The following is a 12,922-nucleotide window of genomic DNA, read 5'->3' as shown; positions in this document are numbered from 1 at the left end:
GTTTATATTTCATCAAGTTAAATAGTAAAGGAGTGGTTAGAGCTCCAGTGCTGTAATTACAGCTTTCTGTCTTGAAACTGTTTGCTACGGGGATTTGCTGTTGTGAGGGTTGTTTCCTCATACTAAGAGAAGTTACACATCTAATCTTTTAAAAATAAGAGTTTGGAATGGACAGAGATAAGAAAAATGCCGGGTTGGTTCCTTTCACATTGCTCTCAAAGATTTTGGGTAGGGACACAAGCAAGAGAGTTGGTTCAGTTTGGGGTAAGTGAGAAAAGGAGGCTGAGCTAAGCTATCTTCAGTGACATATTTCTTTACAGCCTGCTGGATTTCTGCTCACATGGCACGTTGGGATTTAACTTTGTGGCTGCTCTTTCTTTGAGCGTCCACATCCAGGACAAGGACACTCAAAAGAGATCAGGGTGATGTTGACCCTGATGTCCTTACAATGGAGGAACTGGGGAGGAAAAAAGTGAACAGGTGTCACCCCAGCCCTAAGCACAGAATCAAGGGGCAGTGGCAATATTTGTGCTCCTGGTGCTGGAGGAGCTGGGCTACTGCACTAAAAACCTGCCTGCATCTGAACCACTGCCTGGGGAAGGGGCAGGGAGATGCAGCCAAAAGCTGCAGCACGTTTATGTGGATGCATCCAAACACTGGCACCACAACAGTGGTGGTGGATGACCTTGAAGCACGGCAGTGCTGAGCAGGGCTGCGTTCATCCAGGAAGGGCTTCTGTAGGGTTGGAACAGATGCTGTCATTGGAAAATAGAGGTTTTGATGTAACACTACATTGTGAAATTGAGTAGACATACAAACTGAAGCACTGATTATTGGTTCCTTCTTTTCTTACATTTGTTTGTTATCATCGTTCTGATTGCCATCATTACTACTGTTGCTTTTTTTTTTTTTTTCTTTTTAATTTCAGGATATTCTGAAATGTGTTGCTTTGGAACAGGCCAACTCTATCATGTTTTCATTTTGTTTGAGGTTTGTAATGACACATTTTATCGTGAGTGATCATATCCATCAGATCTCAAGAAAAAAAATGGCTGCTTCCTAGTTCAGAAGAATATGCAAACAGGAGCTTAATTACATCACTTAATATTGACCAAGAGAAAGAAGAAGTTGAGCTTGCCAGCTCATTTCCAAAGCATGTTTTGTCCTTTAAGAGGGGAGGGTATGACAGAAAGTTAGGCAGTGCAAAGCAATTAGCATCATTCACATTCTACGTTGCGCTAGCATGGTGCTCTAGCAGCAAAATTCAAACATTCTCTGAATGGGTTAATAAAAGAAGAAATACAGTCGGCATGCAAGAGAAAGGTTTCCAAGAACAAGCCAAAATATGTCCCATTCTTCTAAATTTATCACAGCCATGTCACATTATCCTTGAAACTGCCAGGAATGTCAATTTTTTTTGCAATTTTAAAAAAATATCTCATTTAGCACCATATGTTTGGTTAATGTGCCTGATATATCCTGCGTATTCTTTAGTCCATCCATTTCTAATACTCATTTTCTTTTTTTCTCCCCTCGCTGAGCCATATGTTACAACGCTGGTCATTCTATTGAAGCTCCTTTCAGGAGCTGAGAGCAAAAGTGAGCGAACTCAGGTTTAATCACCCAGAAAAATTTAAATCTGATTCTCCAGCTCTCGCTCTTAGGTAAGCAATCTCAACACTTCAGTTAGCTTTGTAGGTGCCCGGTGCCTATGGAAATCAGGCCACCTATGAGATTGCATGTTGTATATTAACAACTGTGAGGCAGGAACTAAATGACTAAAGATAGGATTAGGTGTTTAATTTTTGGCACCCATGTATGAGACTCTCGGCTAGTTTTAAAGGTCTTCTGTTTCATACCTAATGAGTTTTAACACATTTAGTGGTCCGCAGCCCTCAGCTTCCCCTCCTGTGTTGCTCAGGGATGCAGGAAATTAAAAAGTTAAAGCTGGAGCTACCAAGGGCAGAGCCCAGGGAGGATGCTGCTGCCTTGCACCGCTTTCCTCAGCATTGTTCCCGTAAGCTGGCAAATACTGGGGACCACAGCATGGAAGACCAGGTTTCAGCACTCCACGTGGTGGTGCCAACCCTTAAGGACACCTGGGAGGCCCAGCTCTCCTCTGCTTCCTCCCTAGTGCGGGGCAGCAACAAATTACTCTATCCCCAGCCCATCTCAGCTGTGCTGGCCGGTGAATAGGGAATGGAGCCAAGGATCCTCCCCATTCCCTGCCTCTTTCTATCCATCTGCTCTGAGTAAGGAATAAACAAGAACAGCCAGAACACAACGGCTGGGTGACCCAGGTGGGGTTTTCAAGTGTTCCTTACTGGTCTGTGCACAGAACTGTTGTCCAAATCACAGTCACACCTGGCTTGGTTGGGTAACGTAGTTTCACAATCCAGGTCTGACTCTCCTCAATGTTATTTTTGAGATGAAGAGACGAAAATCAGAATTAGTCTGTTTTCATCTTATGGCAGCTTTTAACTACAGAATAAGTGGAAAAGTTAATTGCTAAATAAAAAGAAAATAAGGGGATATGTGGCACGAAACACAGATGGAAGTCTGAGTGGGTGTTTCCATAGCTCACTGAATTCATGCGGTTGTATAAGTACATATATGCCAAACATATACAGTCTTAGCCTGCTCCCATTAACATGAATCGGTTTTTGTCAATGGACAGAGGGAGCCAGACCAAAGACCCTGATGGTGCTAAATGGAACAAGATGTATACTTTCGTATTTTTTTCCACAAGGAAATATTAATTTGACATTGGTTTTTCAGTTGAAAAGAATTTTAATTGCCGTACACAATAAGCAGAAAATTCAGACAACAATAATCTTGAAACTGTTAGCAGCATTATATTTCTATCAAGGAATTTGAGTGCCTTTTCAACATTAGAGCTTTCTGAATTTTCATTAATTTGGCATTTCCCTAAACACACAAGTTATTTTGTTCATTCCACGTCATGCATCACACCCTTTTGCTCAATGCATAATGCAAGCGTAAATGGGGTCCTTGTCCTTGAGAGACTCTGGTTACTGGAGCCATTGCACGGATGTTGAAGTCCCGCAGTAAGACTTTCCAAAACTCTGCACTTCGCAAACCTCCAGCCCAAGTTTAATCAGTGAGTGCCCAGGAATACTCCATGTTCCTCATCTTCTAAGGGGCACGGGAGCATTGTGGTTTGTTTAATTCCTCTATCTCCTTATGTCTGCCAGTACTAGAGATGTACCACATAAGAGTCTTCCTTGAGTACAGCTTAAGATCTTCAAATTTTCATGCATGAGGCTGATATATATTTTAATGGATTGGAAAATGATGTGTGAGAATTGAATGCACCAATCCTTCCCAGAGCAAACAAGTACCTATTAACCTACTTCCCATACAGCTAGGCACCTTATTAACGGAGGTACTGAAATGACGAGTAACTTTGATGAAGTGAACATATTCATATAAGAGAAAAATTCCCCTCTTCTCCAAATCTACAGCTCTGTATCTATACGTTCATCCAATTTTGCTTGTTAATTACTAAGATAATTCTGACCATACACATCTTAAACAATAACTCCATATCAAGTCAGTCACACTGACCAGCTAATATTCACCTCCAAAGACGACTGTTAGATAATTACCCCAATACTCCCAGCAGTTCCCTGCCACTAGACTCTTGATGAAGATTCAGAAACAACAAAAGCTATGAAGTGTGACTTAGATCTTCATTCTCAAGGGACACTATAAAAAGGAATCACAGAAGCTCAGATATCACCAGGTGGACCACGAACTCAACAACATGCAGAACAAAGAGATGATGCATAAAGACAAGTTGGCTGTTGAAGAAAAAGCTGATACGAGGGAAGAATTTTCCAAGGAATTTTCGTCCTTCCACAAAAATTATTCCATCCGTATCTGAAATAAGTATCAACAGAAATGCTGATTGGCTGCTTTTTCTTTTTTCTTTTTTTTTCTTTTTTTTTCCTTTTTCCTTTTTTTTTCTTTTTCTTTTTTTTCTTTTTTTTTTTTTCTCTTTTTTTCCTTTTTCCTAGGGAAGCCTTAATTTCAAGTTTCTTGAACTTTGGATGGCTATGCTACTGTCAGTCATAGCAAATCTGTTCTACTTATTGCTGAGCGAGCTTTGTCTTCAGCTGAGCTACAGTCACACTAGCTGCCATCCATCAGTTTACTGTATTAGTTGCTCCAGTATGTGAAAAATACAGTGCTGATAGAAACTCACTTATTCTAATAAAGTGCTCTTTAGTTTCTATGTTTTGAACGTGTGCTTGCTCCTCTGGTCACACTCTGAGTTACCGTGATCACTGATTAACCACCTGCCAGTGAGCACCTCACTTCACAAAGCAAAACCCAGCTTAATGAACAATGATTGTACAGAAGTAAAATGAAAGCTCCCATCTATCCACTTATCAAACTACTGCATATGCATCAGCAACACACACAACCAGTTTCCTCAGAACTCGACATCTGACAGATATCAGGAAAACAGAGCTAATCTATCCATACCCATCAACATCGTATCATAGGTGACTGCCAGATACTTAAGAAGCTATCCAAAAGAAATGTCACAACTCTTTTTCAAGACGCTACAAAAGAAACGTTCCAAATAAAATAAAGCAAATGCACGTACAAGTAAATGAGCCAAAGAACTTAATAAAAAGAGATTGATTAAAATGAGGACCAGAATGTTCAAAAAGGACTAAGAGAGAGAGGTGCCAAAGGCGCATTAAATGAATTCAATGGCTTTAGGCTTTAAATGCTTTTGGATTCCTCAGCAATTTTTAGCCAAAAATGATTATTCAAGTTAGAATCGGGATTCTGATGCCACTTAGGATAAAGAAGGGCGATATTTCTACTCTGTAAATGAGCACTCCTCCATTTACAAAGGAGAAGTGTCAGTTTTACCAGTGATAAATCCTGTCTACAGAACGTGAAACTGCGTGATGCAACATTCATCATTATTTTAAACCTCCTGCCCATTAAATTCTACCCTAAGTACTTTGGTGCAGTGTCCCCATAGAGCGTATTATCTTATCTGCCTGTACCTGTGTTCACAGCATCATCTGGATTGCTTTTGGTGTTGTAAGTGAGCCTCCATCCTTGCCTTGCCATCCAAGGGACCCTTTAAATAACTAATAAACTGTTACCAAATGTTTGACTAACTTCAAAATAAAACTTCATCAGTTTTAAATTTGAAAATTTTAGTGAGAAGCATAATAAGCAGCAAGGTAACAGTTGGCTTCTCCCTCTAATTTCTACTTTGTTTCCATTTTGTAAATACATACACCAATAAGAACAAAAAACTGTTTCCTAATGATGTCTTTAAACTTCATGATGTCATTTAAAAGTCATGATTCCATTTGTTTCATTTCAAATGCTGTCTGAGACTTTTTCAGTGTACTTGGCAGATTAGATATAGCAGCGGGGACAAACTGCAGCCATCCATAGGAGAATATACCTTTATGTGGGTGCTTTGGGGATGGAACATCTATAGCTGTTAGGCAAAAAAAATTCCATCGTAAATTTGGATGGCATTTACAAAGCCCTCTAAAAAGTCTTTGCATATGATTATAGCTGAGGTATGATATTTTTGCAAGTAAAAGACCCAGAATAGATTTATGTTTCAACTATATCTTCCTGAGATGCATATGGATTCTAAATTGCAAGTGATGCTAAAGGGAATTTTAGTAAGCATAGAGGATTGAGTCAAATTTTGTTGTTTCTTTTTTTTTTTCCTCTCCCCCTCCAAAATCCTTTGCTCAATGTTTGCATGCCATCAAAAGATCATCGGCTATCCAGGCTATATATAACCATGATGGCTACTAAATGCCAAAGGCATGAGATGGAGATGGGTAAATATGCAGATTTTTCAGACTTGTGACCTCAGTTACTGCATGGTAATGTTCTGAAATGACTTTTACGATGACAGGACTAAGTTTGGTGCTAATATTGGTTTTGAACTTAATCGGTACACACAGCCATTGAACATATGTTTTAATTAATAAAAGGGCTGTGGACAGGACTGAAAATAACTCAGATGATTTAACATGCACTGTCAAGTCACCTGATCTCAAATTGTGTATAGGTGAAGAGTCTACACATTATTCCTAAGAACGAAAGAGTTGCAAACTGAATTCATGTATCATTCCAAGCTGAAATGGATTTACAATTTGACAGGTCAAGAGCGTACTCATGGAACTGTTATGTATTGCTATGCAGTGGCTTTGGGTGTTTTTATGATACAGCTGCCCAGGTTTGACAGTCATAGGGCTGAACAGTCATCTCATCGCTCCATAACACAAGAACTCGTTTGGAGCTGAAATAGAGCTGCTGTGCTTTCACTGGAAGGTGCCCATAGCTGATGTAGGCTGGTGTGTGCCTCCTGCAACAGCACTGTAGGGCCACCACCAGCAACTCCCCAGCAAGCCCCAGCAGCTCCTGCTCAGCACAAACTTAACAGCTTTCCAACAAGTCAGATCTCACACAGGTGATATCAGACAGGCAAAAATCAGCCTCATTTTTCTGCATCCCCAATAGCTTCAGGATTCTAGGAGGAACAAAAAGCCCCTCTGGAAAAAACTGAAATGTTCCTATGGCCGAGGAGGCGAGGGCGCAGCAGGGTGGCTTTGGCTTCACTTCCAGAGGAGCTGCTCATGAGTTTTTCTCATCACCTCTATATCCACTGAGCAGCTGAAAACACGTCTGACAGAGAGGCAGAGGGCTCAACGGGAAACAGTCCCTACAGGTTCATGGAAACAGGCATGGAAAGGGCAGAGGTAACACATCCAGGCTCTCTCCGGGCTGTCCTTCTGGCAAAGTGCTCTCCTCCACCAGAGAACCCAAACAAGAAGGACAGCTGGCACACCCCCCAACCACCCCAATGTCTGTGCACCCAGAACAAGAGCATTGGCATTGTTTGAATAGGCACACCCACCATGTAGTGCTCCACGGTGTTCGGGGTTTCTTAGATATCCTAATTTTATAAAAGAAAGTAAAAGAAGAAAAAAGAAACAAGGTGAGAGAGAACACTATCATATTTTGTAGCAAGCAGGATACTGTGTGAAATCTTGGCCCAGTGAAGTGATAAAGAGAAAGCTTTCCTTTTGCTTAAGGGAAAACTTACGAGCAAATAGTAAAATTACCGAAATACCACATTGTAGAAAATGGGTGCATTTAGGCTCAATTAAGCTGTAAAAAGGAAAATGGCACTTTAGCTTACAAAAATGAAGGGACAGAGGGAGCTATCAGAAGTAACTTTACAAGATTTGTATGCATGAGGATGCTGCTTCACTGGACCAAGAAAGCTACAGTATGGGACAGGATTTTTCTTTAATAGACACTTTGCTAGATAGCTTTGTTGAACCTCAGAAACTGCTGCTCTGGCATTATGAAATAATCCTACATAACTTGATCTCATGAGCTTAGGAACACAGAAAAATAGCCATGCCAAATCAGATTACAGGGATCCACCTAGCCCGCCATCCTCTCTCTGACAGCGGTAATTAATGGATGCCAAGGAAAGAGGAAGAGACCAGGGAAAGCACACAGTGATAATTCTCCAAAACTCTCTCCCAGCCTCCAAGGATTTGTAATTCAAGGACTTCTAAGACAAAGTTGATACCATGGCAGTGAAGATACTCAAATCCAAATGCACAGATTTACACCCCCCGCCTCCCCCTTTTGGATCCCTACCCCCATGAGATTTCTACCCGTCACACAGGAGAGGTTTCACAGTTTGGTGCTGGCAAGTCCGGTGTTCTTGCCACTAACTCTAAATGAGCTAACAGCTTTCGAGCCCAATGATGTTATGTGTATAAGAGCATCCAACACTTTTTCCTACGTAAAAAAGTGACATGTGTGCTGAGGTGCTCTAAGTGTATATACTTTGGGAGATATCTTTTTTTTTTTTAAAAAAAAAAAAACAAGAATTTGGCTGCAAATTGATATTAACATTTTCCAGTATATGTGTAAAACACATGTTTCAGAAGAATAGAAGAGAGAAACTGTCACTCACTGGGAAGCTTTAGAGCTATCTGGCTCCCTGGGAAACTGCATGCAACTATTCTGGTGTCCAAGGGTTTGACCAGTGAGTTTCCTCTTCCTGCAAAGAATGAATGCAGAAGTAATAGAAAGTCTGAGGGGGAGGATTTTAGCAAATGGCTAAAGATACTCCTGTGCTGCTAACTTCAGCAGGTAGGAAGTGGGTGGTGGTAGAAGAGACAGGGTGGGAAGGGAGACCTGCCTGCCTTCCCCTCCCAGCTGCCAGCAGAGGGAAGGGGCAGGGGGCTGAGCTGGGAGAGCCTTGCATACTTCAGCTCAGCCCTCTGAAATCCCTTTGTGCTGCTGCACTGATACGCAACGATGCCGACAGGTCAGCACAGTCCCAGCACTGCACACAACGTCAGGACGATCTGCTCTGATTGCCCGGCTGTGGCTGTGACCGCCTTTCAGGATGGAGCACAGCTCACAGGCGCAGCACAGCCTCCTTTGTGGTGTTACCACTGCTTGCAAAACCCCCTGCTCCTGGACAGGAAAGGTGACTTCCCAGGCATCACTCTTATTTTACTACCCACTTCTCAGGGGAGTTTCTAAAGTTTTCATTTTTCTGATTGAATTGGTATCTATGTGTCAATTTTTACTTCATTTATAGAACAAATCAGTAAAACTGGGGACCCAAAGAAAGGTTTATCCTTTCATTTTTGATGGCATGTTGACTTGGTAAGATTCTAAAGGCACGCCTGACCTATTAGGGAGCCCCTATAACTTTTCTTAAAGCAAAAATTAGAAAGTGATCGAGAAGTTCTATAGAGGAGAGCAGAAATATAATTTTAAGCCTCTTAAAATTGCCTGAACTGTGAAATCAAGTAATGAACACTAGAAAAGGATCTGTCAGCTGGAATCAAAGCTCAGACTAGTCAGCATTTTCTTCCTAAACCTTATTATGGCGAAGATTTTTTCATCTCTGCGCTCTGTTCATCCCAACAAATAAACCAACTTGACCTCCACCTGTTACTTGGTGAAGTCTGCTGTCATCTTTGACTGAACCCTTTTCTTCCCCTTCAAAGCCCTCTGCACAACTGAGGAGGTGGGGAGATACAACAGTGCATCGATTCAAGTGGATACCAGCTCATCACCAGACAGCGTTTCACAGCACAAATGACAAGCAACAGAGGAGAGAAAAATGTAGTGCCAACGAATTCTGGAAGGGGGCAACATTTTTCATCAATTTAACAATGAGATTTCATAGAAAGAAGTTTAGTGTGTGTCTGTATGCGTGTGTGATATTATGAACTAGCATTGGAGGCAAAAACATTTTGCTTATGCCATAACAACGAACCTACGCTAACAGCACGTTTGAAGAGCTGCAGAACAGAGTGGGAGCTATCTGTGCTTCTCTTAGACTGCACGAGTGGAACGCATTAGATATTTCAAGGAGGCTCAGCTCCAAATGCATGCAGTTTTCTGGACTTGGAAGCAAATCGTGGCTATAGAACGTAACATGGCTAAATAAAACAAATACACATTACAGAACATAGCACAGAGAGACCGGTCATGAGGAAAACTGAACAGCAATCATTTCTTCAAATATATCATCATGATAGAACCATACAAGTAGCTTTCTAATACAAAGACATATCAGAAAAAAAGGCATTTCATATAAAGTTGGACTTCTCTGGGTGATTAATGCTACATTCAACAAAGGAGACAGTGTCTGTCTAATTACATTAAATACTTATCTTCTAGGGATTGGCAGGGTGTTTCTGCTCAATGTCACATTTCATGACAATGTAATGATAGATCCGTTTACTTACCAGTGCCATTAGCAAAAATTGTACTGTTTTCTCAACTGCCCTCATATCACAAAAATATTTGATTAACACACTGTAGCTTATCTAATACTCTAAGCAACATATTCCGCATAGTTTTCTCTCTATTAAAAGAACAAGATTACAGCTTGTAAAATTTTTATTGCACTCACACGAAAATAAATGAATAATGTCTGATACACTTCAAGTATCTCAGTGCTTCACAAAATGGGTTTACTTAATTTAAGTTATTAACTTATGCTTTAAACATCAGGATCGGGGGGGAAACTAGCAAACAAAGTACTCTGAAGTACTGCTTCCCACCCAGCCTGTAGTTATTATTTCCTTTACATATCAGCACGTCCTTTTGAAACTTCTAATACCTTAGGAGGAAAGAAACAAAAATGTTTCATTCCTTTGGTGAAAAATAGATAAGGCCATCTCCCAAGTATTTGGAATTCACCGCATCGTGAACTGACTCCTCACAGTCACACGACTGTGCCAACATACTGAGAACAATAACCTCTGGAAGAACGCACACAGCTAAGGCAGTTTATACAGTAACAAGGTAATTTCAGAACCCTGTATTGTAAAGAAGGGCTGTGAGGTAACATCCTCGCAATACATATCAGCTACCTGATTTTTACTAACAAGGTTAAACTACTGTCTGTTTGTCTCAGCACTCTTCATAATTCGCTTTTTAATGGATGGACAGGAAAAGTCAGCAGTGTATGGCACAGATCATTTTAGAAATAGGACAAGACAGCTCAGGGCAGGATCCCTCTCAAAACACGCACCTTCCTTCCACAGGATCAAATCAAAAGTGTATGCTTAGCTATTACAATACTTTCCATCTACTCCCGAATCCTCTGAGGGGTAGATTTATATACAGAAATTAAATGGCAAATTCAAAACCCAAGGAATCCTTTGATTCTTTTTCCGTTGAGAAGGAGATGTCACTATCAGATGGACCCAGGTTGAAGGGCCAGGCTCTCAGTGTGATGCTCCATGTGCATGCAGAAGGCACATGGGCAGCTCCACTCCTGGAGGTGCCAAGAACATCAACCCCATTTTAGTACATCACTGCATGCTGCCACAAAATGGTAGCACCAGAACTGGCCTCCATTAGATGTAACTCAATACAGCAACGTGGGGTTAACTAAAACTGGCCTTAAATCCCATACATGGCTGACACCATTCTCAACTGCCCCATATTCTCCCCCAAAATAATAGCAGATTTAGGATATTCGTTCCCTTAGCTGCAAGGGTTTTGGGGTGTGCCTGCAATTATCTGGAGATAAGTCTGACACACATTATCCTTCTATCAATGACATTCCCCTTAGCAGCCAACAGATTATCAGCAGCTTTGTGATATTCCAGGTGTCAAAGAAGAATTAAAACCACAACAATTGCCCAAACAAAGGGACAAAAGATGGGATACGTGTTTCTGAGCCCTGCATATCAATTTAATATGTGCAGCTGACAATGATGCAAATGTCCTCGGGAGAGAGGCAGCAAGATCCGTGCCCAAACATACACACACCACCATCAGCAAGATGGCAGGGAACAGAAGCAGTAGGATTCCCAGCCCAGGACACATGCCTCAGCAGGCAGAGCAACCCAATGAAACAATCCTCTGGTTGGGGAGAATTTTGGAAGCACCTGATATGGAAAAAGGCCCTAAACAAGCCAGATGGTACTTTTCGCTGGCAGCAGAAATTAGGAGACAGCCAAAAACATTACAGCATTTCCCCAAGAGGCCAGCGGATCGATTTTTAACCATTTCTTTTTAAAGCAACCCTATCAACATAAAAAATAATGTTTCTGTGCATTTTTAAATGGCTGATTTTGTGAACAACTCACTTAAGAAGGCAACAACTGGAAGAGATAAGAAAGGAATGGACTCCCACTTTCCTGGGGTGGTTGTATATTCGACATCAGGTTTCTATTCAGTTGCTGCCACTGTTTACTCTGAATTAAGTGCCAGTTTTTGTTCAGGGTTTTCCACTTAACATTAAAGAGAAAAAAAAAATCTGTAAAAGTAGAGAACAGGCACAATGGTTCTTATGACATGGGAGAAAGACTGTTTGCAAGGCTGCTTTGCCCTCTTTGTCCCCCCACAAATTACAGGGTTTCTAGATGATCATTTTTTTAACAGAGGGCAAACATTTATTTACTACCTACAAGTTCCCATTTGGCTACGGATTTGCATAAGAAATACAGCTGTTTGGGGGATCTTTTAATTTTTAAAAGCTCCAAATGGCCAGAATTGGCAATTCTGCCTGGATTACAGGACTGCTTTCAGGACTGGTTTTGATGTCAGATGTTGAACCTTTACTTTGACAGTCCCAAGCAGTTTCTTGAACAGCACATTCAGATTCTGTGCAGCCAAGTGGTTTGCACTCGAGGAATGGAAAAGGGATGTAGGTTGTATGAGCTGAAAGGGCCCAGAGAGACAGAGGAGCTACAAAGAGAACAACCAGCACCCTTTGTTTCACACATGCACCTTGCGTTGAGGATTGGCCAAGCTCAGAGAAGAATCAGGATGATGCCTTACTTTCCTTTGTCACTATTTTAGTTCAGAGCAAAGGCAAGCCCTAAGACAGGGTTAAATCTGGACTACATCCAAAGTGCTTTCTCCTGTTTGGAGCACAGTGGTGCATTAGCGTACTGCATTACAGATAAAACTCCTGGAGACAAACGTGGGCTGCTGTAATAAAACGGGATGTTACACTGAGTAAGAAGAAAGATAATCCATACATTTACAATTTCTCCAATCTCACTGACTGTAAATCCTTCCTTTTAAAATACAAGGTATTTCCTTCCTACAGGTGGAACCTAAGACTTTGTCTCCAGCCTTTGCTGATTTAAATTGTCCCACTCTTTTCAGCACTGCTGTTGGATGTGAGGATGCAGATACTACCTCATCTTATTGGCTCTTTGGAGTTCAAAGATCTTGAGGCAAACCCCAGTGAGCCAAATGAAGACCGTGAACAAAACTTCAAAACACAGCCTATAATTTTCTAGCTAATTTTAGCCACAGGATCTCTTGTGTTCTGCTTTTTGGTGTATATCACACTAAAAATAGCATCAAGCACTGATGTAAGAGA

At 41.2% G+C, this 12,922-nt stretch overlaps 1 protein-coding gene across 16 annotated transcripts in view; it reads right to left on the bottom strand.

Annotated features, from left to right (window-relative positions):
• The window catches only part of NFIA (nuclear factor I A), a 237,751-nt gene that overhangs the window by 53,218 nt on the left and 171,611 nt on the right, over window positions 1–12,922 (bottom strand). For 6 of the 16 annotated variants that reach the window (XM_032446321.1, XM_015870733.2, XM_015870732.2 and 3 more), the window contains 2 exons: window positions 8,021–8,107; window positions 6,941–6,979 (listed from right to left, as the gene is read on the bottom strand). The exons of 7 other annotated variants lie outside the window; for them this stretch is intronic. In XM_032446321.1, coding sequence (XP_032302212.1) covers window positions 6,941–6,979; window positions 8,021–8,107 — 126 coding nt within the window. The remainder of the gene's footprint in view (window positions 1–6,940; window positions 6,980–8,020; window positions 8,108–12,922) is intronic. 3 more of the 16 variants (XM_015870740.2, XM_015870735.2, XM_015870734.2) reach the window with 2 other exon arrangements.

This window comes from Coturnix japonica, chromosome 8 (assembly GCF_001577835.2).
Source record: "Coturnix japonica isolate 7356 chromosome 8, Coturnix japonica 2.1, whole genome shotgun sequence".
Classification (NCBI taxonomy): Eukaryota; Metazoa; Chordata; class Aves; order Galliformes; family Phasianidae; genus Coturnix; species Coturnix japonica.
This window is presented reverse-complemented; position numbering and strand designations above follow the sequence as displayed.